The 24,028-nt window shown below is 43.7% G+C and overlaps 1 protein-coding gene across 5 annotated transcripts in view; it reads right to left on the bottom strand.

Moving 5' to 3' along the window:
- The window catches only part of PAM (peptidylglycine alpha-amidating monooxygenase), a 290,095-nt gene that overhangs the window by 216,604 nt on the left and 49,463 nt on the right, over positions 1-24,028 (bottom strand). For all 5 annotated transcript variants that reach the window (XM_040342875.1, XM_040342893.1, XM_040342903.1 and 2 more), the window contains exon 4: positions 14,392-14,449. In XM_040342875.1, coding sequence (XP_040198809.1) covers positions 14,392-14,449 — 58 coding nt within the window. The remainder of the gene's footprint in view (positions 1-14,391; positions 14,450-24,028) is intronic.

The raw sequence follows: 24,028 nt of genomic DNA, 5'->3' as shown, positions 1-24,028 counted from the left end.
GGTCTCTGAGGTGGCTGGCGGGCTAGATATGGGGCCTGGGGAGCCTTGGGTGGACATAGGTGTAAAGTTCAGGGTGGCTGGGGAGATTACTTGCCTCAATTCAGCACTTCCCCCTGCGTGAGGTGTTTGTGGCTGAGGCGCGGCCGCCATCTTGGATTCGGCCTGTGTATTCAGCGCTGAATAGCGCGGTTCCAGGCCCTTCCGGACCACGCTGCTGTACATGGGGGTCTCCACCGAGTGTCCCCCTATCGAATCCTCCCTTCAGAAGGTCCCGCACCGCCGTGAATCCGGTGCTAGGGCTGACGTGGGGCCGTGGCAGAGCGGAGCTCCTGGCTTAAGCAGCCATCTTGGACGCCTCCGCGCATGCGCCCTGAAACCCGATGGTTCTTAATACCATGTATTCATTGCCCTTAACATCAATGACAGCTTGAAGTCTTTTGTGGCATTTGTGGATGAGGCTCTTTATCTTCTCAGATGGTAAAGTTGCCCATTCCTCTTGGCAAAAAGCCTTCAGTTCCTGTAAATTCCTGGGCAGTCTTGCATGAACTGCACGTTTGAGATCTCCCCAGAGAGGCTTAATGATATTGAGGTCAGTAGACAGATGGCCACTCCATAACTTTCATTTTATTCTGCTGTAGCCAATGACAGGTCAACTTGTCCTTGTCTTTTGGATAATTTTCATGTTGGAATGTCCAAGTTCGTCCCATGCGCAGCTGATAAATGCAAATGTTCCTCCAGTATTTTTTGATAACATACTGCATTCATCTTGCCATCAATTTTGACCAAAATTTCCTGTGCCTTTGTAGCTCACACATCCCCAAAACATCAGCGATCCACCTCCATGTTTCACAGTAGGAATGGTGAACCTTTCAACATAGGCCTTGTTGACTCCTCTCCAAATGTAGCGTTTATGGTCGTGGCCAAAAAGCTAAATTTTGGTCTCATCACTCCAAATTACTTTGTGCCAGAAGGTTTGAGGTTTGTCTCTGGGCTGTTTTGTGTATTGTAAACAGGATACTTTGTGGCATTTGCGTAGTAATGGCTTTTTCCTGGCGACTCAACCATGCAGCCCATCTTTCTTCAAGTGCCTCCTTATTGTGCATCTTGAAACAGCCACACCACATGTTTTCAGAGAGTCCTGTATTTCACCTGAAGTTATGCAGGATCCCACAAGGATCGGCTTTATCTCCGATTCTTTTTAACATCCATATGAGATCACTGCTGTACATCATTCGCCGTCACAACCTCCCGTTCCATGTCTACGCTGACGATACCTAGATCTACTTCAAACTTTCCAAGGCAGAGGAAAATCAGGTCATGCTGGCCTCCTGTTTGGAGGAAATTCAATCATGGATGGGTGCCAATTATCTCAAATTAAATGGCATCAAAACTGAATGTATCATCTTCAGTAACCAGGTGCATTACAACTTGTTTCCTTCCTGGCCAGAATCTTTTAAACCTTTTCCGATCACACAGGTCATGGACTTGGGTGTCACCTTTGACTCTAGATTGAACTTGCGCCCTCAGGTAAATCAGGTTGTGAGTTCTTGCCACTTCCACCCGAGACTCATGAGGTCAACTTTTCGATAGATCGCAGACTCTGATAAGATCGCCATGGTCAATGCCACCATCAGCAGCTGATTGGACTACTGCAATGCTCTGTACCTGGGTTTGCCTGCTTGTACCATCCACAAGCTCCAGCTGAATAAAATACCGCAGGGAGGTTACTGATGGGTGCTGACCGTCGTGACCACATCACTTTATCCCTTAGAGCCCTGCATTGGCTGCCCGTGAAAGAACGGATTTTGTTAAAAACTTGATGTCTTGTCCATAAGGCATTGCATGGATGTGGCCAAGAGTACCTGAAGGAAAAATTCACCAAGTATGTTCCTACCCGACCCCTGAGATCGGCAAATCAGCCCAAAATAAATATTCCAAAATTCAAAAAGAAAAAATGCGGAGATAGAATGAGTGAAGTACATAGAGCTGAATTTTGGAACTCAATGCTTCTGAAACTGAGATTTGAGAATGACCTTCTGAAATTTCTGGGAGGAATTGAAAACTGTACTTTTTGTACAAGCTTTTGGAGTGACTTTAATTTTATGGGGTGTGACGGACAGACCCTCAAGTTTTTTTATATGCCGTTATCCTGGTGTGTTGCCTTTTTAAGGTCTTTTAATGTTAACGTCTTTGATTTTGCTCCTCGAGGCCTTCGGGTAAGACAGCGTTCTTTGCATCCCGAACAATTTTCCTGGCAGTTGTGGCTGTAATTTTATTTGGTCTAACTGACAATGGTTTGGTTTCAACAGAACCCCTCTTTTCCACTTCTTGATTAGCTTTTGAACACTGCTGATTGGCATTCTCAATTCCTTGGATGTCTTTTTATATCCCTTTCCTGTTTTATTTAGTTCAACTACCTATTCCTGCAAATCCTTTGACAATTATTTTGCTTTCCCCATGACTCAGAATCCAGAAACATCAGTGCAGCACTGGATGAAAGATGCAAGGGTCTATCAAGAGTCCAGAAACTCATTGACCTTTTATACACAAGCACAAATTACAAGCAAACAGATCACAGGTGAGGATGGTTACCTTTAGTAGCCATTCAAAACCCTTTGTGTCAACTTGTGTGCATGTTATCAGGCCAAAATCACCAGGGTATATAAACTTTTGATCAGGGTCATTTGGGTAGTTTCTGTTGTCATTATGATTTAAAAAGAGTAAACAGTTTATCGATAATAAATGGCTTTAGCTAAACACTAACCACGAGTGAAAGAAAGATTTTGTTTTATCATTCATATTCTCTGAAAAGTGGGCAAGAAATCATAAATTCTAAACTTGTGAGCACAACTGTATATGCTACAATTTTAGTCAAAGAGAGGGGCTGTGAGGTCTCAATGTATTTTACAGAAATACTTCTTTGGGAGAGGGGTGTTCAACAGGACGCATGGGATATCTAATCATTAGGTTCTGGGCTGAGACAACAGCAAATCAAACCCACTATGGTGCGGTTCCGTCCTGCATCTTTTATAAATACCTGTGCTATGGTACAGAGGACTTTTATAGATGTTGTGTACAGCCCATGTTCTTCTGTTTTTACCTGGTTGATTTTTCCATTTCCTCCCTATTATGAGTTGCAATGCAATAGCAGCAAATTCTCAGTGAGCATGATCCACCAGTTGCCTGTTGGGAAGCCATTCACTCCGTAATAGATATGTGCATTCCCGTTCGTACGAATGTTATTTTCGTACCCGCAGAATAATGTGTACATACGAAAAAATGTAAGCACCAAAATACGAAAACGACGGGATTACGAATGAGTCGCATAACGAACAACCGCAAATACGAACCAACGATCCGACGAAAATACGACAAAACGAAAACGGCAAAAGAACGAATATGACATCTATAACAAAAGACTTGCATTCTGTATTTTGTTTGAATCCTTGTTCTGTTCGTATTTTGATTTTCAGTCGTATGTTCATATGACATCTAACAAAAGATTTTCATTCTGTATTTTGTTTGAATACTTTTTCTGTTTGTATGTTCATATGACATCTTATAACAAAAGATTTGTATTCTGTATTCTGAATTCCTTTTTTCTGTTCGTAATTTGGTTTCAAAATACAGAATGCAAATCTTTTGTTATAAGATGTCATTTTCGTTTTTTTGAATGGACAGTGAGTGTAGTTAGTTAGTGAAGCAGCTTCTCTTTTGTGCTGAGTACAGTAGTACAGTAAAGCCAAATAAACTTTTCTGTGGATTTTCATCTGAAGGGAGAGATCAGTTGGCCAGACTTTTGAACCTGGAACCCAAAAATGGTTTTCTGATGGAGTTTAAAAACGAACGATCGTTCGGTAAAACGATCCTTTTAGTGTTTGTTGTTAAAAAAGTCTGACCAAGTGTATGGGGCTTAACAATAGTTAAGAAGGATGAGCCTCGTGTTGAAAGTGCCGCGAATCCCGCGATATATTTACGAAAGTACAAAATTACGAAAATTCACGAAAATTATTGTCTAACAAGTAACGAACATGAATTAAACAGAATAACGAACCATCCCGCATGTACAAAAATAAATCGCTAACCAAAATACGAAAAGATCGGAATACGAAAAAATTGCGTCGTACAAAAAACGAACGGGAACGAACAGGAAAACGGGCGTCTTACGAACAATGAACGGGAACGAACCTACGGAACGATACGAAACGGAACGACACGAAACGGAACAAAAAAAAACAAAAAAAAATTCTGTGCACATGTCTACTCCGTAATTTTTCCTCTTTAGGACTTTGTCCGCTTGCCGGGCAGCTCCAAGTGCATGAATGACATCAGCGCCCCCTTCCTGTCCACCCAACATGATAATTTTTTAAAACACATGACTACAATAGCGCCAATCGGCTCCATACAGCCACGGTAAAAGACCATTAACTTCCTGTTGGAAAAAAGAGGAAAGGTCTGGTGTCCCCAGTGACACATTTCCATTCCTGTTACATATAGTCAAAACAAAAGGATTCGCCCCGGGACTTTAAATGAAGTGGGTAACGTTTCCGCCAGTAAAGAGAACAGTAATTGTATAGTATATAATTTGTTCAAGTAAAATTGTTTACACTGTACCTAGGATGAAAAAGTATATATGTTTGGCAATCTGGCATAGATCTATGCCAGATTGCCAAACATATATACTTTTTCATCCTAGGTACAGTGTTACACACCCCTGAAGAGCGAGCTGGATCTTGCGAAACTAGGCTAGTCGGGTAGTACGATGCCCATGTACTCTGTCCACTATTATACTTGTGTACTAATATTTATTGTTTATGTATCGTTTCAATTGGCAATTGTTGGTGTTCTCTATGTATGTAACAATTTTAATTTACGCATTTAAACAATTTTACTTGAATAAATTATATACTATACAATTACTGTTATCTTTACTGGCGGAAACGTTACCCACTTCAAAGTCCCGGGGCGAATCCTTTTGTTTTAACTTCTTGTTGTGACATCTACAGGTTGCCCCGTCTGCTCCATCTACGGATTTTGCAGACCAAAGGAGGGGTGATCATGTCACTGGCTATACAAAGTCGCAAATTTTTTTTTAGATTTGCATTGGAAAATGATTCATGTACACTTGTTTACAGACATTAATTTCCATCTCATGTAGACCAAAGGCTTTAAGCCCCCGTTCACACCTAGGCGTATACTACGCCTGTAGTGCGACGCCGCAGCCGCCCCTGAGACGCTGGAGGGATGATTTCACATTGCCCTCTATGGAGATGGTTCACATCTCCACGCTGAACGCCGAATGCTGTACGCCTGCCGCCTGAAAACAAGTCCCGGACCTTTTTTTCAGGCGGCTTTCGCGTTTGGCATAGGAGATGTGAACCATCTCCATAGAGGGGGTAAAGGCTGCATTCACAATCGCGGCGTTTTGTCACCGCAAATCGCGGTACAAAACGCTGCAATTTGTCGCCGCAATTCGCGGGACAAAACGCTGCGATTTTGTACGCCAAGGTGTGAATGCAGCCTAAAGGGTTTAGAGACCCTTTCATTTACACAGAATAGAAGACTGCCCCTACCACTACGTGACAGTGGCAGTGTTGGGGACAGGGAACTGAAATAAACCTGTTGCTTTGCTCCTATGGGGCCAAAGAAAATCTGTTACAATAGGAAACATACAGTACTTACATGGAAGATGCCGTTTTCTGACACCCAAACACTCTCATTGTAAAATATGAAAACTAAAAAAAAAAAACATCTGGCAGTCCAATAAATCAAACAGAATTAATACTTTTACAGCTATTGGTGTCTAAATAAAGAACACATTTATTTATTAATTAGTATAGTGATGTCCCATTTAGAATGCTATAGATCGTTTTCAATAAAAGGGTTGTAAACAATGTTAAAACAACCTATTAGAGCTGTACTCCCAGCATGTGGTGTTGTCAGAATATGTATTGAAGCAGCATTCCCAAGAATGTTCATGCATATGTATACATTCCAGCGATGAGATCACCACATTTTTATGATTCTAGCCCGATTTCAGCATTGTCTGCTTCCTGCAGAGATGAAGCATTTGGTCTAGAAAGATAAAGATAGGCATATGTGCTACATAGTAATGCATTGGATTCCAGCACCTGCATTTAAACTGACTTTGCCACCACTAAGGCCCCTTTCACACTTGTGCGACTTCAAAGATGTGTGATTTTACTGCAATTTTGCCACGATTTAAGGGAATGTGTGTGTAACTGGCATCAAAATAGCACCAAAGTAGTGCAGGGACTACTTTGAAGTCATACTAATATGAATGGTTGTCCTTGGAAATCATGGGGTATGACTTATGTTACTTTGCAGTCCCAAATTCTGGGACAAGTTGTACAAGTGTGAAAGGGGCCTAAATCATTTTTCAAAAATAAGCCACCCTTCAACAGAAAACCACTAATACTTACCAGTCCAGCGACAGAGCCAGAAGAATCTTGTGCATCCAACATATTTGTGGGAGTGTCAGTTGGCTGGTAGAGCCATAGCTTGCAGCGAAGAACTAGCTTTTTGACACCCCCAGAAGGGTGTCGGATGCAACAGATTATTTAGGTGCTTTAGGCCCCTTTCACACTTGTGCTACTTGGGACTGCAAAGTCGCTTGGCAAGTCGTACCCCATGATTTCCAATGAGTACCATTCATATCTGTGCGACTTCAAAGTAGTCCCTGTACGACTTTGATGTGAGTTACATAGGCATTCCATGAAATCGTGGCAAAGTCGTAGTAGTGTGAAAGGGGCATTAGCGCTTCAACAATGTGAAGAAAGAATTCTCTGCTCACCAGACTAATAAGTATTTATCTACTTTGCAAAGTGACTTGTTATAAAAATAAAAATGGTGGTGGCGATCGGGTCACTTTAACCACTTAAGGACCAGAAGGATTTACCCCCTTAATAACCAGGCCATTTTTTGCGATACGGCACTGCGTCGCTTAAACGGACAATTGCGCGGTCATGCGATAGTGTACCCCAAAAACATTTGTCACTCTAGTGGTGATCAAGGGGTTAAATGTGTTCAACTATGGGGGAGTGTACTGACTGGAGGAGAGAGATCGCTGTTTCTGATCACTAGGAACAGGAGCTCTCTCTCTACTCCCCTGACAGAACAGGGATCCATTTCTTTACATAGATTCCCGTTATAGCTCTCTGTGGAGCAATTGTGGGTGGCCGGCGGACATCGCGACTGCCTGTCACACGCATTATCTACAGCACCGTGGGCGCGCCCACTGCATCTATTACACAAACCAACGTACAGCTATGGCGATTTGTGTAATAGAGCCAACCTGCCGCAGTATAATGACGGCGGCTGATCAGCAAGTGGTTAAAGGATAAGTTCACATTTGGGAACATGTTGTATGTCTGTCCACCCCCCCCCCCCTCATTTTTAGGGTGGAACATAGAACAGGTTTCCAATCCTGCAGCTGGTCCCTGATCCCTGCTTTCCCTGTGACAGCAGGACGGAGATCTTCTCCCCGTACCTACTGTCACCATTTGAAAGAAGCGCAGCCCGTAAAAGGCACGTTATTCACAGAGTTCTGTGAGTGAATGAACTACAAAGTACCGACAGCCTTTGCGGATGTTGGTTTGTAGTTCTCAATGAACTACCAAGGCGTTGTTGATCGCTCTAGTAGTTCATTGACTCATCTGGTCTTTGGCAAACTGCTGTACAACATACAGGCAGACAGCTTACACTGACAGTCTGTAGGAGTCCTGCATTATCCTTTGAAGTATATGTAAACTCAATCACTAACATCTCAGATGCGCTTTAAGATGTTAATGTTCTTTCAATAGCAATTTGGAATATCATAAAAGACCTCATTCATGCACATTTTATAGAGTGACAACACACTTTCCTGATCTCCATGGTCACCCTGCGATGCGTTCTTGCATTACAAGCAGCCATACCAATACACATTGTATAGATAAAAATATGGCGGAAAAAAGAAAAAGTGCAGATCAGCAGTGCTGATATAAAGAAAAACTCATTAAAAAAAAAAAAGGTGAAGACTATTTCATTTAAAAACCTGCCAATTTTTATGACATACAATGTTTTAGCAAAGTAAGACGTCATTCAGTTAGCGTTTACATGAAGTTTGAAATCTCTGTAATGTCATCATTTTTGTAGACATAAAAGCACAAGCTGAGGCCTACAGAACTAAAAGTTTAGCCATTTCACTATTCTACAACTGCCCCATGGAATCATTATTGGATTCAAAATGTTCCCTTTAAGACTCTGCCAAGCATGAGCAAGTGGATTTGCTATATACAAACACAGATGCTAGTTGGGCGCAAATCTCGAAAAAAAAAAAAATCACTAAATACATAAAAACTAGAGAAATACATAGGCTGCCAATGCAGGGCTTTCAGAGACTTTCCTCTGAATTGATTTACTGTATGAAAATCTTAGGTCTGTGTAGTATGAAAGCCAGACACCAGCAGGAAGCTAGCATTGATGCTGTAATGCATGCAAAAGGAGCCCAGACCAAGTACTGAGTGCATACTATACTGTATATGGACATACAATCCATTTATTTTTTATTGGTTTTATGTAATATTCAAATTTTCTGAGATACTAAATTTTGGTCTTCATTAGCTGTAAGCCATAATTATCAAAATTAAAAGACGGAAATGCTTGAAATATATAACTGTGTGTGTAACGCATCTATATAAAATAAACAAGTTTCGCTTTTTGAATTGAATTAGGCATAGGCACAGGCAGAGCGTATGTCCGTTTTTCATCCATCCATTTTCGGATGAAAAACAGACATGCATGTATCCCTATGGGATAGCGGATGAACATCCGATGACATCAGTCTCCGCTATGCTCCAAAACTGATGATGTAGCAAAACGCTATTTTTTCTATCTGTCTGCGGATCAGATTGGATGAAAACAGACAGACGGTCCGTTTTCATCCGATCCCCCCCATAGAGGAAAGCGGAGATCTGACTGGTCCGTTTCTGCACAGTGTGCAGAGACGGACTAGTCATCCGCCGGCTCAGTGGGGCACTACCCGCTGAGCAAGCCGATGTCCAAAAATGGATCCTCCCGGGAGCCGCATGTGTGAAAGGGGCCTTACTGAAATACCGCATTTATCGGTGTATACCGCGCACTTTTTCCCCAAAAAAATCAGGGGGAAATCGTGGGTGCGCGATATATACGCCAATAGCATACCTCGGAGGGGGGAGGAGGGGGACAAGTGCCCGCCGGAAATCACCGAGCCGTCATCTCCTCTCAAGTCTCACTCGGCTGTCGCGTCACACGCACAGTCCCGCCTCCGCCACCAGCATTGGACCAGAGATGGTCCAATGCCGATGGCGGAGGCGGGACTATGCATGTGTGACGCGACAGCCGAGACCGCTCAGTGATTTTTCCGGCGGGAGCTCGTCCCCCTCCTTCCCCTCTGAGGTAGGTGTGTGATCTTGTATGCAAGGTAGGGTGACCACGTGTCCCGGATTTCCCAGGACAGTCCCGCATTTCGCAGGTCTGTCCTGGGCACCTTCATTCCAGGACAATAGAGTGTCCCGGAATGAAACTGACACAGCCACCCCCCCCAAGCCAAACTAATGCCCCCAAAAAAGGCAGCCACATCACCGCTTTACTTGCTGACAGTACTTGTCCTGGCCGGGAATGCCTGGAGAAGCACAGTCCCCGCCCCCTGCTTGTGATTGGAGAAATCATAAATCCCGCCTCTTGTGTCCAATCACTGTGCTGTGATTCGTTACAGCACAAGCTGATTTTTGGGAAGGGAGGGTGTCCCTGAATGGTAGTTTGGAAATGTGGTCACTCTAATGCAAGGTGATTCCTTCTCAACCACCAATACACAGATCTGCTTACCAGATATCTAGACCCCACAGTAAATGTGTCTAAATGCACTTATTGGAAAACACCAGCCATGTGAATGTCTCTTTTTCATATATATAGGAGGCAATGTAATCAGGCCACACAATATTGCACCTGAGGAGACAGAAGAAAGATCTCCATCATGTAGTAAAATGTTTACTCTTTAATTTAATTAATCAGGCTGCAGATGGTCATTCATGGGCACTGACCCTTAGATTGCTTCTTCAAAGTTGTTTATTTAAAAAAAAAAATGTTTTTTCCAGAAAATTCCCTCTTAAAATTGGGGTGCGCGTTATACGCCGATAAATACCGTAAATACATTTTGATGATATTCTAATTTTATGAGATGCCCTTGTATATTATAAATAGGGTTGTCCAGATACCGATACCAGTATCGGTATCAGGACCGATACCGAGTATTTGCGGGAGTACTCGTACTCGCGCAAATACCCCCGATACCTAAATAGAATACTTTCCCCCCCCTTTCCCCCCCGCCGCTGCCGCTGCATCGCGCCGCCGCATCGAGGGACATGGCTAGAGGGACATTGCTGCATATGTGAGGGACATGGCTAGAGGGACATTGCTGCATATGTGAGGGACATGGCTAGAGGGACATTGCTGCATATGTGAGAGACATGGCTGCATATGTGAGGGACATGGCTAGAGGGACATTGCTGCATATGTGAGAGACATGGCTGCATATGTGAGGGACATGGCTAGAGGGACATGGCTGCATATGTGAGAGACATGGCTGCATATGTGAGTGACATGGCTGCATATGTGAGTGACATGGCTAGAGGGACATGGCTGCATATGTGAGGGACATTGCTGCATATGTGAGGGACATGGCTAGAGGGACATGGCTGCATATGTGAGGGACATGGCTAGAGGGACATGGCTGCATATGTGAGGGACATGGCTAGAGGGACATGGCTGCATATGTGAGGGACATGGCTAGAGGGACATGGCTGCATATGTGAGGGACATGGCTAGAGGGACATGGCTGCATATGTGAGGGACATGGCTAGAGGGACATGGCTGCATATGTGAGGGACATGGCTAGAGGGACATGGCTGCATATGTGAGGGACATGGCTAGAGGGACATGGCTGCATATGTGGGGGACATGGCTGCATATGGGGGGGACATGGCTGCATTTGGGGACACATTTAAAAAAAGTATCGGTATTCGGTATCGGCGACTACTTGAAAAAAAGTATCGGTACTTGTACTCGGTCCTAAAAAAGTGGTATCGGGACAACCCTAATTATAAATACAAAATACAATGTGATGCTAGCTATAACACTAAGGTGATTCCACGCCACCTTTTCCACTGAATAAATTATCAAAATAAGTGAAGTGCAACGCTCCCCTGTGATAAACTATTAAAGTGTGCATCAAACTCAATATACATACATAAAAACATTTAATACTCAGTCCATATAAAAATATTTGAATTTTAATCCATACAACGTATATAAAATGACGAAAATGTTATAAGTCCAGCACCCCAGAAAAGTGCAATAAAGTGACTGGCTATCTCCAATTCTTGTGCATATCCACCACCAGGTGAAAAATGTGCTAACATCCAGCAAGCTAAAACCAAGCTCATCTGCATTCTTCATCTGGCAATGATCTCAAGCTCAGCAGACCCCTCACAGCTCTCCTCGGGCTCTGGATGGAAGTACCCTCCGATTTCAGGTATACTCATGTGACATCCAACATACTGTATATTATATTGAACAGAAAGGCAACAACACAGCGCTTTTCATTCTAAAAAGATTAACTCCCACTAATACTACTGAAGAAGCCCAATCGGAGGGCGCAATGCGTCTAGAATGAGTGGAGTGGTGAGCAGGTTGACGGTAGCATTTAAAAAAACACCTTGTCATTTTTTTTCAAGCACTATATTGTTGCCTCTCTGTTCCATATAATATACAGTATGTTGGATGTCACACGAGTCAACACCACCATATTTTTTACATTTATTTTTAAATGAAATTCCGTCATACAAAGAATAAAAGCAGCTTTTGCTGATGGGGTACATATACTCCTATTCTTAGCCAACCCCAAATTCTTTCACGGCACTTCAAATGATTAGTCAGGTAATAGTCAACACAGGATGCGCTTCGGATTTAAAAATGCATCAAGAAAACCAAAAGGTTCACACAAGGTAAGAAAAACCATGTATTTACTTTGAAAAGAAATCCAGTTATGCAGCAGCTTCTTAAACCACACAAACAAAACCTTCATCGGCCACCCAACCCCCTAAGTATGTATTTCTTCAGCGCTAATGATTACCATGGCAACGCCAAAGCCATGGCCTCTGGAGAGATGTCCTTCTTGGCCTCCTTTATATCTGTCTTGTTTGCCAGGCACAGCATAGTAAATACTTATTATACAGAGTAAACAGAACAGGACAATTAATTTATATGGAAATGTGCCCCTTACTAATAATTTAAGAAGTAAAAAGGCTTAAAATGATAGATAAAAAAAATATATAATAATAATAATATGCGATGCATACTAGCTCATTATGCCTTCGTCTTGCAGGTGTTTTTTTTTCATTGGTTTACAACCACTTTAACCACTTAAAGGACCAGGCATTTTCTGCCACATTTTTTTTCCTTTCGTTTTTTTTTTTCCGCTAGAAAACATATGTATATAAGCAGAGGCCCTAGATAATAAATTGATTTGTTTTGCAATTTTTTATGTCACACGGTATTTGCACAGTGATTTTTAAAATGCAATTTTTGGGAGAAAAAAAAAAACGATTAAAAATGTTAAATGCTAAAAAAAAGAACCAAATTTTTTTGTAAAATATAAAAGATGATGTCCCGCTGAGTAAATAGATGGCAAACATGTCACACTGTAAAATTGCGCATTCCCGCACGACAACACACAATGTACATTTAACTATCCATAGGCGACACTTTAAAAGCCTTTACAGATTACCACTTTAGATGTACAGAGGTGGTCTAGCGCTAGAATTACTGCCCTTGATCTGACGTTCGCGGTGACACCTTACATTTGTGGGACGATCGTGGTTTGTGTGCATTTAGGACCGACGCATGCTTTCGCCTTTGCGCTATAATATATATATATTAATAATATATATAAAAAACACACACACACACACACACACACACACATACATACATACATACATACATACATACATACATACATACATACATACATACATACATACATACATACATACATACATACATACATACATACATACACATATATATATATATATATATATATATATATATATATATATATATATAATTTATTTATTTTTTCCACACTGTTGCTTTACTTTTTTTTATTACTTTTATTGCCGTCACAAGAAATGTAAGCTTCCCTTGTGACAGCAATAGGCACGTGACAGAACTGGGGTACAAAGACCCCAAATCCCTCTTTTGAACTTGAAAGCATTCATAAACATAGAGATTAGCGTTTCTGAACACATTTGATTTTTTTGCACCTTTAAGATTTCAGTAAACTGGAAGTGATATCATGACACCACTTTCAGGGAACCACATCCAAGACCCAATCCCGGCTTTCTTCAGCTCTGCAGGTGGCTGGCCGATGTGCTGGCTGGTCGTTGAGTCTCCCGTTGGGATGGGAGAGCCAGGGTGAGCGTCGGAAGGTCGCGGGAGGGGCGTTCCCTCCTACTACTTGTAATAACAACTGAGTGGCTGCTTATATCACCTCTCTATACTAAAACGATACCCCCTCACTCCTTAAAAAGATATATTTTAAAAGAACCATGCTAAATGCCAGAAATACCTATATTGGGCTATTTTCTTCCGCAAAAAGGAAAAAAAGAGTGAATTTGCCTGGAGACGAGTTTTAAAACCAGGTAAATCTGAAACACATTAGTGTCTATGCTGCTCTCTTTCTTTAATGTCTGGTACCAATAGCTGTGCCAGGGTACAGGGTAACCAGATGCCAAAGAGACTTGCCTCGTGGTCCCAGCTGTGAGGCCTTAAATTGTCCAATATTCACATTTGAATAAAGGAGTTAAATTAAAAAGGAGAAGACTATCCTCAAATTGTAAGTACTAATGATTTTGGAGTATCCCATGCCCTAATCCCTCTCCTGTTAAAAGTTTTACCAAAAGCTGGAGTGAATGCACTGTTGTGTGGGTGGCTGGTGGCCTCAGTACTGTTTGGGAACGAACCAGTTAATACCAGCAGCCCTTACGGGGCTAACGCTACACCCACTGTTTAATGTTGCAGAATTGAAAAGTTATCCCCTGGACAGAAAAGCAATGTCTAATAAATGGGGAACCTCAGTGTTAGCCATGGGCACTGGTATTCATTTCCTCTGCCACCATTACTCATGCAGCCGCCAAGATGTTAACGTGGCTCTCTAAATACTTTTCCCCCCTCACCTTCCAATGTGCATTAAACAAGTTTCGGGACCATCCGACAGAGGATTCTGCTTATAATTTTAGGAGAAAAAAAAAAGTAATGCTAGAACATTTTTTTATGTATCATACATACCTACATAGGATTCATCATCTTCTGGCAGCCGATACGACTTGCACAGATAGGTGTCAGACTGAAAAATAAATGAAGCATTCTTAGAAGCAAGTAAACATCCATTTGGTTTCGACTCATTTAAAATCCCAGCAAGATCATTAGAAAGTGACAGTTTAATTTAGAATGTAGACAGTAAAGCACAGAACTTACTGCCTCATCAGATGGATAACTGTGCAAATCAAAATACCATAATAGCAAGGAACTACAAACTGTTCATCTTGGGTAATATTTACAAGTCAGACAATGAATTTACATAAAGACAATTACTGACCATCGACTACTACAGGTTCGAGTATAGACCTTGCTTTATTTAAAGGGTTTCTTCAAATTAAATGTGCGTTCCACTGAATATTAGCCTATGCAAAACAACAGTTACAATTGGGTGCATACAAAAATCTGATTATTAGGCATACATTATAAAAAAAATATATATTTTTAGTTATAAAGAGGTCTATGTTTGCCACTTTTACCAACTTTGTTTTAACCAGAGCTATGAGTAAGCATCGGTTATCGATGTGAAACGCGTCAGCTCTGTTACCCCACTGTTTGCGGTTTTTTTTGCCGTTGTAGTTTTCGTTTTATTGGAATAAAAGGCACCATTTTTTACACTTTATTGGAGTGCGGCTGTCCATCATCTCCTCCCTCTTATTTATGCTTTGTGCATTGCCTGCACCCATCAGGTTTTGAACCATACTCACCGCTGAAGTGCATTTGTCTGGAGCGGCGGTTTTCTTTCTCTATTTTTGTTTTAACCAGACCCTTCAGCTTGAGTGTGAGGGGTCAAACAAATACTTACATTTGGTGCCCTATCAACCATATAACCTCTGAACACTTCAACCACTAGAGTACACAGCACTATCAAGAGAACTTTTCAATTCCTTAAAACACATGTAAAACTGAATACAGATTTGCAATGGTCAATTGAATTATCCTTTGGACACACGGGATTCGGTTCAGTAGCACTCCAAAAAAAACGGGGACACGACTTAGAAATGGGGGAAAACCCAAAAGTTGAGATTCCGCATATATAATCTAATGAGAGTTCCCAACAAACGTCCAAGAGTACAAAGTTTGATTGATAAAATAAGTACATGGCAGAGAAACGTCAACGCGCGACAGGAGCCAAACAGACTTTACCTTCTTTAGCCCTGGAGTCCGACCCTGGAAACTTGCTGGATTACTTTTCTGCTACGAATCAATTCTATCAATAAAACTTTGGACTCTTGGATGTTTATAGGTTGCGCTTATTGGAATTTTTATACTGTAATTAATAAAGCTCTGTTTTTTTTACACGGATATGCACTCTCTGGAAACAGTTGGGTGAATGAAAAGCAAGGTAGGCAACAGGGCAACAAGCTGGAGAGTCCAGGTCAGAAAAAAGGGATTTTTAATACAGCTTACCTGTAAAATCCTTTTCTTGGAGTACATCACGGGACACAGAGCAGCATATTCATTACTATGTGGGTTATATGGAGTACCTTCAGGTGTTGACACTGGCAATCTCAAACAGGAAATGCCCCTCCCTATATAACCCCCTCCCATAGGAGGAGTACCTCAGTTTTGTAGCAAGCAGTATGCCTCCCAAAATGGTCCCCAAAAAGAGGGGTGGGAGCTCTGTGTCCCGTGATGTACTCCAAGAAAAGGATTTTACAGGTAAGCTGTATTAAAAATCCCTTTTTCTTTATCGTACATCACGGGACACAGAGCAGCATATTCATTACTATGTGGGATGTCCCAAAGCAATGCTCACAATGAGGGGAGGGAGAACATCTCCAAGACAAAAGGATTTAATTTAGAGAAATACTCAAATCATAATAAATCCAACTTAGTTGAGAAAAATAATCTTAAATTTTAAATTTAACTCAAAAAAGAGGAGCCCCCGGAATCCGAGGGTCTCAAACTGCAGCCTGCAGCACTGCCTGCCCAAAGGCTGTATCAGTATTCCTTCTTACGTCCAATTGGTAGAATTTTGTAAACGTGTGGACAGAAGACCAGGTTGCCGCCTTGCAAACTTGAGCCATAGAGATCTGGTGATGCGCTGCCCAGGAGGCGCCCATGGCCCTAGTAGAATGAGCCTTTAATGATACTGGAGGAGGCAACCCTTTCAAGCCGTAGGCCTGAGTGATTAATTGCTTAATCCACCTAGAAATGGTGGACTTTGCAGCTGCCTGCCCCTTCTTGGGCCCATCCGGTAATATGAACAGCACATCTGTTTTCCGGATCTTCTTTGTAGCTTTAAGATAGGCCTTTATGGCCCTGACGATATCCAAGGTATGCAGCAACCCTTCCTTTCTGGAAGTAGGTTTAGGGAAGAAGGATGGTAATACCAAATCCTGGTTCAAATGAAAACTGGATATAACCTTCGGTAGGAAGGAAGGATGAGGGCGGAGAACGACCCTGTCCTTGTGAAAAATAAGATATGGTTCCTTACAGGATAAGGCCGCCAGTTCCGATACTCTTCTTGCGGAAACTATGGCGACCAAAAATACTAACTTCCTTGTCAGTAAAACCAAAGGAATTTCAGCCAACGGCTCAAACGGTTGTTTCTGTAAACTTGACAGAACAAGGTTTAAATCCCACGGGCAAAGCGGGGATTTAACTGGAGGTTTAATACGTAAGACCCCTTGAAGGAAGGTCTTAACCAGCGAGTGGGTGGCCAGCGGCCGCTGAAACCACACTGACAGAGCAGAAATCTGTCCTTTGATTGTGCTTAATGCCAATCCTTTATCCACTCCTAGCTGGAGAAAACTTAAAACTCTATCAATGGTGAATTTGCGAGAAAGCCATCGCTTGGACTCACACCAGCCTACATAGGCCTTCCAGACCCTGTAATAAATCACCCTAGAGACCGGTTTCCTGGCTCTGATTAGGGTAGAGATTACTTTCTGAGACAGACCTCTACCCCTGAGAATCAGGGATTCAGCTTCCAGGCCGTCAAATTTAGATGCCGTAAGGCAGGGTGGAGGATCGGACCTTGCGATAGCAGGTCTGGCCGTAGAGGAAGAGTCCAAGGGTCTCCCACTACCATCCTTAAGATTAGTGAGTACCATGCCCTTCTGGGCCATGCTGGAGCTACCAGGATGACTGGTATGTGCTCCACCCGGATCCTGTGCAGCAGGCGGGGTAGTAACTGGAGCGGGGGAAACGCATAAAGAAGTTTGAACTGATGCCAAGGGCAAACCAGAGCATCGGTTCCGCAGGCCATCGGATCCCTTGAGCGGGACATGAACCTGTCTAGCTTCTTGTTGAGTCTCGATGCCATGATATCCACGTCCGGCACTCCCCATTTTTGGCAGAGTGCTTGAAAGGTTTGTGGATGCAGAGACCATTCCCCCGGCAATAGAGTCTGGCGGCTTAAGAAGTCCGCCTGAAAGTTGTCCACTCCGGGAATGAATATTGCCGATATGCAGGGCACATGAGCCTCTGCCCCTAGGAGAATCAAGCTCACTTCTCTCTGAGCGGCCTGACTCCTGGTTCCCCCTTGGTGATTTATGTATGCCACTGCCGTGGCATTGTCTGATTGAACTCTCACCGGGAACCCCTGCAATTTCGACGTCCAAGCCCTGAAGGCTAGTCGAACCGCTCTGAGCTCCAAGATGTTGATGGGTAAAAGCTTCTCTGGCCTTGCCCAAATACCTTGGCGAGTGGAACCATCCACAATCGCTCCCCAGCCCGTCAGGCTGGCGTCTGTGGTCACTATCTTCCAAGCCACTGGGTTGAAAGACTTTCCCTTCAGTAGATTCTGAGGGTCTAACCACCAACACAGACTTTGCCGGACTCTTGATGAGAGTGGCAACGGGATATCCAAGGCCTGTGGCCTTCTGCTCCATGCTGACAGGATGGCTGCCTGCAGGATGCGAGTGTGGCTCTGGGCGTATGGCACCGCCTCGAATGTAGCCCCCATCTTGCCTAGTAGTCTCATACATAGGCGAATAGTCGGTTCCTTCTTGCTTAGAACCAGTAGGATTAATTCCTTGATGGCTTTGACCTTCCTCAGAGGTAGGAACACCCTTTGTTGTTCTGTGTCTAATCTCATGCCGAGATATTCCAACTGCCTTGTGGGCTGGAATGCTGACTTTTCTCGATTTAGGACCCAGCCGAACCTCTCGAGGTATTGGACCGTGAGGGCCACTGCTCGCTCCAAGCCGGGAGACGAGTGGTCTATGACTAGGAGGTCGTCCAGGTATGTTAGGATCGTGACCCCTTGGATCCTTAGCTTGGCTAGGATTGGAGCTAGAACCTTCGTGAACACCCGGGGGGCCGTAGCCTTCATTAGGTTGGAGTAGAAACCCAGCCCCTGTTCCAGGACTGGTACTTCTACTATTACTCCCTGGGAAAGTAGATGATCTAGAGCCGATCTTAACGCGGCTCCTTTCTCCAGATCGTTTGGAATCCTCGACTCCTGGAAATGAGGAGGAGGAAACCTTAGGAACTCTAGCTTTTAGCCTGTGGCCACGGAAGACCGTACCCACTCGTCGGGAATGCTGGCTTCCCAAATCTCCGAAAAGAGTCGCAGCCTTCCCCCCACCTTCGTGGGTGGGGGCGCCCCTTCATGAGGTAGACTTGGGGGCTGGTTTTGCTGGCTTGCGAAACCACTGCCTCTTGCCTCTAACAGCCTGTCCTTCTGATCTGCTGTTGAAGCCGAAGTTTGCTCTTGCAGGAGGCCGTCGATACTGCTTGGCATTAGAGGGCCCCTGCCCAGGGGAGGACTGTCGTTTAAACGCAGGCCCCTGAACCTTCTTCTTAGTTGGCAAGAGTGTACTCTTGCCGCTTGAAATGGTCTGAATGTATTTATCTAGGTCCTCTCCGAAGAGCCGTCCTCCATGGAAGGGGAACCCTACCAGGAGCTTCTTGCATGGGGGCTCAGCCTCCCAGCTTTTCAACCATAAGAGTCTTCTCATATGGATAAGGGATAACGATAAACGTGACGCTTGCTGGATGGAATCCTTGATTGCGTCTACCGTAAAACATATGGCCTTAGGGACATCCGAAAACTCTTCTGCCTGCTCGGCAGGAATAAGTTCAAGCATTTGCTTAATTTGATCTGATAAAGCTTGAGCGACTCCAATCGCAGCCACGGCTGGCTGTACTACTGCCCCTGCAGAAGTGAAGGAGTTCTTAAGTAGTGCTTCCAAGCGCTTATCAACTGGATCTTTGAAAACCTGTACGTTCTCTACAGGGCATGTTAACGATTTGTTAACACATGAGATGGCTGCGTCTACTGCAGGAGAAGCCCATCTCTTGGAAAACTTTTCTTCCATAGGATATAAGACAGAAAATTTCTTAGGTGGTAAGAACACCTTGTCTGGTTTGTTCCACTCTTGGAACAAGACTCCCTCCAATAGAGGATGGATCGGAAACACAGCACTGCTTTGAGGCGCCCTCAGTGAGCCCAAAGCTGAAATCGTCGATACCTGGAGATCTGGTACAGGCAGGTTGAATGCCTTATGGACCAAGTCCGTCAAGCCTTGAATCCACCAGCTCTCCCTCAGGGAGACTGCCCCAGACTCCTCTGTATCCGGATCTTCGATCCCTGAACCTACTTGGTCTTTGTCCAAGAGGTCGTCCAATTCCCCAGAGGAAAGGACCTCCTCTTCCGAGGGTCCGCGCACGGGTGACGGAGATCTATTCCGCTTACTACCCCGCATAGCTGCGGCTATCATTTCTCCCATGCTTCTCCGCATCTCATTTAAAGAGGTGAGCAACACCTCCTCCGTGACCATCTTAGGGTTGGGTTGACTCGCGTCAGCTCCAGCCCCAGATCCCGATGGCCCAAAGGCTCCCTGTGGGGAAAGCAGCGGCATAGCTCTGTCCGAGACCTCAGACTCTGTGGGGGAATCCCCACCTTTTGTACCCTCTGGCTTGTTCTTTGATGCCATGGTACAATACCGAGGCACACCTGCTACTTATTGGTACCTGGGACTTATAAATAGTTAAATGCCCAAACACCTGTTTGGGGAATAAAAAATGTTTCCTCTACCCCAGATGACACTTTTTTTTTTTTTTTTTTCAAAAGAAAAAAACTTTTCTTCTTTTTTTTTTTTTTTTTTTTTCAATCTAGGCAAGAAAAAACATTCTATCCCCCTGAGTAGTATTGCCAAAGAAAAGACTGAGATGGAAAAGAAAAAACAGCCTATTCCTAGGCTAAACCACAATCTTCTGAAGACTGTAGTATTCTTTCTGGCCACTGTGTGTCCTCAGCGCCCCGTGCTTCACTCCAGTCCTTCCTCCCTCAAGCCAAAGTATTGAATGAGCTGTGGCACTAAGGAAGGGCCGCCCCTTCCTTAAACCACTGACCCGCCCTTCCCCCTCAGCTAAAACGGCGCCAAATGCGCCTATAACACGTGCACGCGCACCGCGCGCGCGCCCGCCGACGGGGGGGGGGGTTGGGAGGAAGGGCCTCTCTGTTCCTGCAGCCGCAGGCCTGGAACACACGAGGAGGTCAGCGTTTTTTGCCTGCCTTGCAGGCATGAGGAAGAGGACTGGATAGAGCATCGCCTGGAGGCTTGCAGGTAAGCATAGCTCTCTGACACAACACATACATTTGTACACAAAAGGCCCCACTCACAGCTTTTCCAACACTACCAGGGAGGTCACTTTTTATGGGGAATGATAACATATAGAGCCATCCTATCTTCATGATATGTGACTGGTTTGCCAGATGCAATGCATAACCTTAGGCATGTCCCCTGTGACCTCCCAGAAAAAACTTGCTAAGAGCCAAGTTCCGCAAGTTTTTCCCCTTACTTACCTGCTCCATGCCGCAGGACTTTGCCAAGCAAGAGGCCCAATCTTCCCCCATCTCCGTGGGGATGTCTAGACCTTCAGGCCCTGGGAACCTTCTTCTTCCATGAAGGATCCACTGTCCTGGACCCATACAGCACCCTGGCAAACAGAAAACATTAGGCGCCCAAAGGTTTTCTAAGTTCTGGGCCCAGGGTCCAGCTCTCTTAAAAAGAAAGCATTATGGGCTATACCCCAAGGGTTTGGGGTCCGGTTACTGACCACTTTAGCGCTCAGGCTTTTTTGGACAGAACCGGTAGCTCACCTAATCCCAAGGATGCGGAGGCAAGCTAAACCATGACTAACACCTAAGACACTGGCGTAAAAACTGAGGTACTCCTCCTATGGGAGGGGGTTATATAGGGAGGGGCATTTCCTGTTTGAGATTGCCAGTGTCAACACCTGAAGGTACTCCATATAACCCACATAGTAATGAATATGCTGCTCTGTGTCCCGTGATGTACGATAAAGAAAAGTAAAAGCTAAATACGAACACATCAGCCTGTTCAACAACCAGTTGTTCCTAGGTTTTCAAGAACTCTTCTTTAAATGAGCAGCTTACCACCTCACCCAAAAACACATGACTCTGAATAAAGGGTGTAGAGTAGAAGCTGTATGACCACCACATTTCTGAGAGAAGCTTGCGACCTTCTGTTTTACAGAGTCTGCATGGAATTTCTGACCAGAATTAGCACTCTGACAATTTGTTTCAGGCTTTTTGTCTGCAGGTGCAGTTAAACTTGATTCTGTTAGTTGAGTTTTTTTATTATAGGATATACTTACCTGTGATGAATTCACCCGATATCTCTGTCTCGTGACTTGGCGCACAGCTTTTCTTCCAAAAACTTTTTTCATCAGCCAGTGCTCCCTCACTCGTGTGTTCCAAACTCTATACATTTACAGTGGAAGGTCAGGTTGGCACATTTTTCCAATCAAGTAAAAGATTTTTGGGCCATAGATTTGAGGGAGGCAATATGGCTGACTGTAAACATTTAAGAAATGCGTTGTGACACAAACTCCCAGAAGAAATTTACTAGGTAGGGAAATCCCATTTAAAAACGATTAACATTGGGAAGGGAAACCTGAGAAAAGCACCATTATTATTGAAAGCAAACTTAAACCCAAAAACAACATTTCATATATTTCAGCTTATCTATCAGTTACGTGGTTGGTTTTCATTTTCAGGGTAAGAGCATATTCATGAATACAGAAGGCACTAGAATGATCATGCCAGAAGAAGCATGTCCTTGCCACTTCTTGTGAGCTAAAATGATAACAAAAACAGTCTTATCTAACCTCATAAATCTGCCATGTGATGGAGGTGACCCAAGGCAGACATGCTTGCAGTCCAGCCCATGTGACAATCATAGCTGTCCAAAAGAGGTTCAGGACAGTAGACATCTGGGAAAAGACGTCTCATACAGATACTACCAGGATTGGCAAAATTCAATGAATTTATTTTGAGAATGAGATATGCTGTAGGTCTTCAACAAGTTGATGATTAGGAGCCACCATTGTAGCATGAACATAGCATGGAGGCATAAAGAACAAGGAGTAGACTAAAGCCAGATATACACACTGAGCTTATTTTCCTTTAACAAAAGCACTCACAGATCCCGGCATCAACACCGGCAATGTTGATGCCGGGATCTCCCATCACTGCGCTATTGTATGCTGACAGCAGTTTAGATTTGGATACAGTGGAGATGGATTAGAACACCTGGCAGTTTTTTATTGCTGTCCTTACCCCAGTTAAAGAAGATTCACCTTCTTTAGATTTGTTCCGTTTACCATCATTGAAAGTAAAATAAGATCCCACATTTTGGTTTGTCCCCACAAAAGTAATAAAAAGGTGAAATCTTCTGATGGAGACAACAGTTCGGATGAGCTGGGGGGTCCCCAAGGAATTCCCTTAATTTGCAGGGATTTCCTCTCACTTCCTGTTTTGGCTATGGGACAAGAAGTGAAGGGAAATCTCCACAATATGACACAGATGGCAAAAAAAATCTGACAGGATTACGCTTCGTTGCTCTATACAAAATGAAAAAAAAAAAAAAAGTTGTCCCTAGATGTTTCCTGTAACAGGGCAAATCTCTTCACTTTAAGCCTAGGTTCACACTGTAGCGATGTGGGAACCAGCGTGATTCCAGCGCCAGTTCCCACAACGCATCTCCCCCGCAGGCAGTTCCCACTGCCCTGTGTGAACCGCTGCGGAGGTTAATACAAAGTTCATTTTACCCCCAGATCGGTTCACAGATCGCAGTGCGAACTGTGGATTCGGACAAGAATCAGATCGCACACCTATGTAATCCGATTCCAGCGTGGGAACAAACATAAAGTCCCTGCTCCTTTTTTTCTGCAAATTCAATGCGAGTTCAGCCATACAACTGTATGGCTGAACTCACATTGCACAGACATCACATGCGATGCATTGCGGGTGCGAATCACATGCAGTGTCGGAGATCGCTATAGCGTGAACCTGGGCTAAGAGCTCAGATTTCAGTTTCACTTTAAAGTGGACCAAGATTTTTTTATTGCGGAGAATGCCATCATCCTCCCGCAGGCAACACCCCGTGGAATGGCGAGCGCTCCAAATATCCCTAGATGAGGCTACAGTACATAGCAGGGAGCATTCTTCTCAGTGAGGCTTGGAGTAGTCTACATTATATAGATTTCCTCAGAAGAAAGATGTTGTCACCCTCACCTTGGGGCTGTAGACAAACGCTGGGGGAAAGCAAAGTATATATTTTTTTCCACTCTTACAGTTTTTTCTAACTTTTTTTTCTGCTTTTTAGAAAGACGGGGGCACTAATAA

This window comes from Rana temporaria, chromosome 1 (assembly GCF_905171775.1).
Source record: "Rana temporaria chromosome 1, aRanTem1.1, whole genome shotgun sequence".
In the NCBI taxonomy this organism is placed as follows: domain Eukaryota; kingdom Metazoa; phylum Chordata; class Amphibia; order Anura; family Ranidae; genus Rana; species Rana temporaria.
This window is presented reverse-complemented; position numbering and strand designations above follow the sequence as displayed.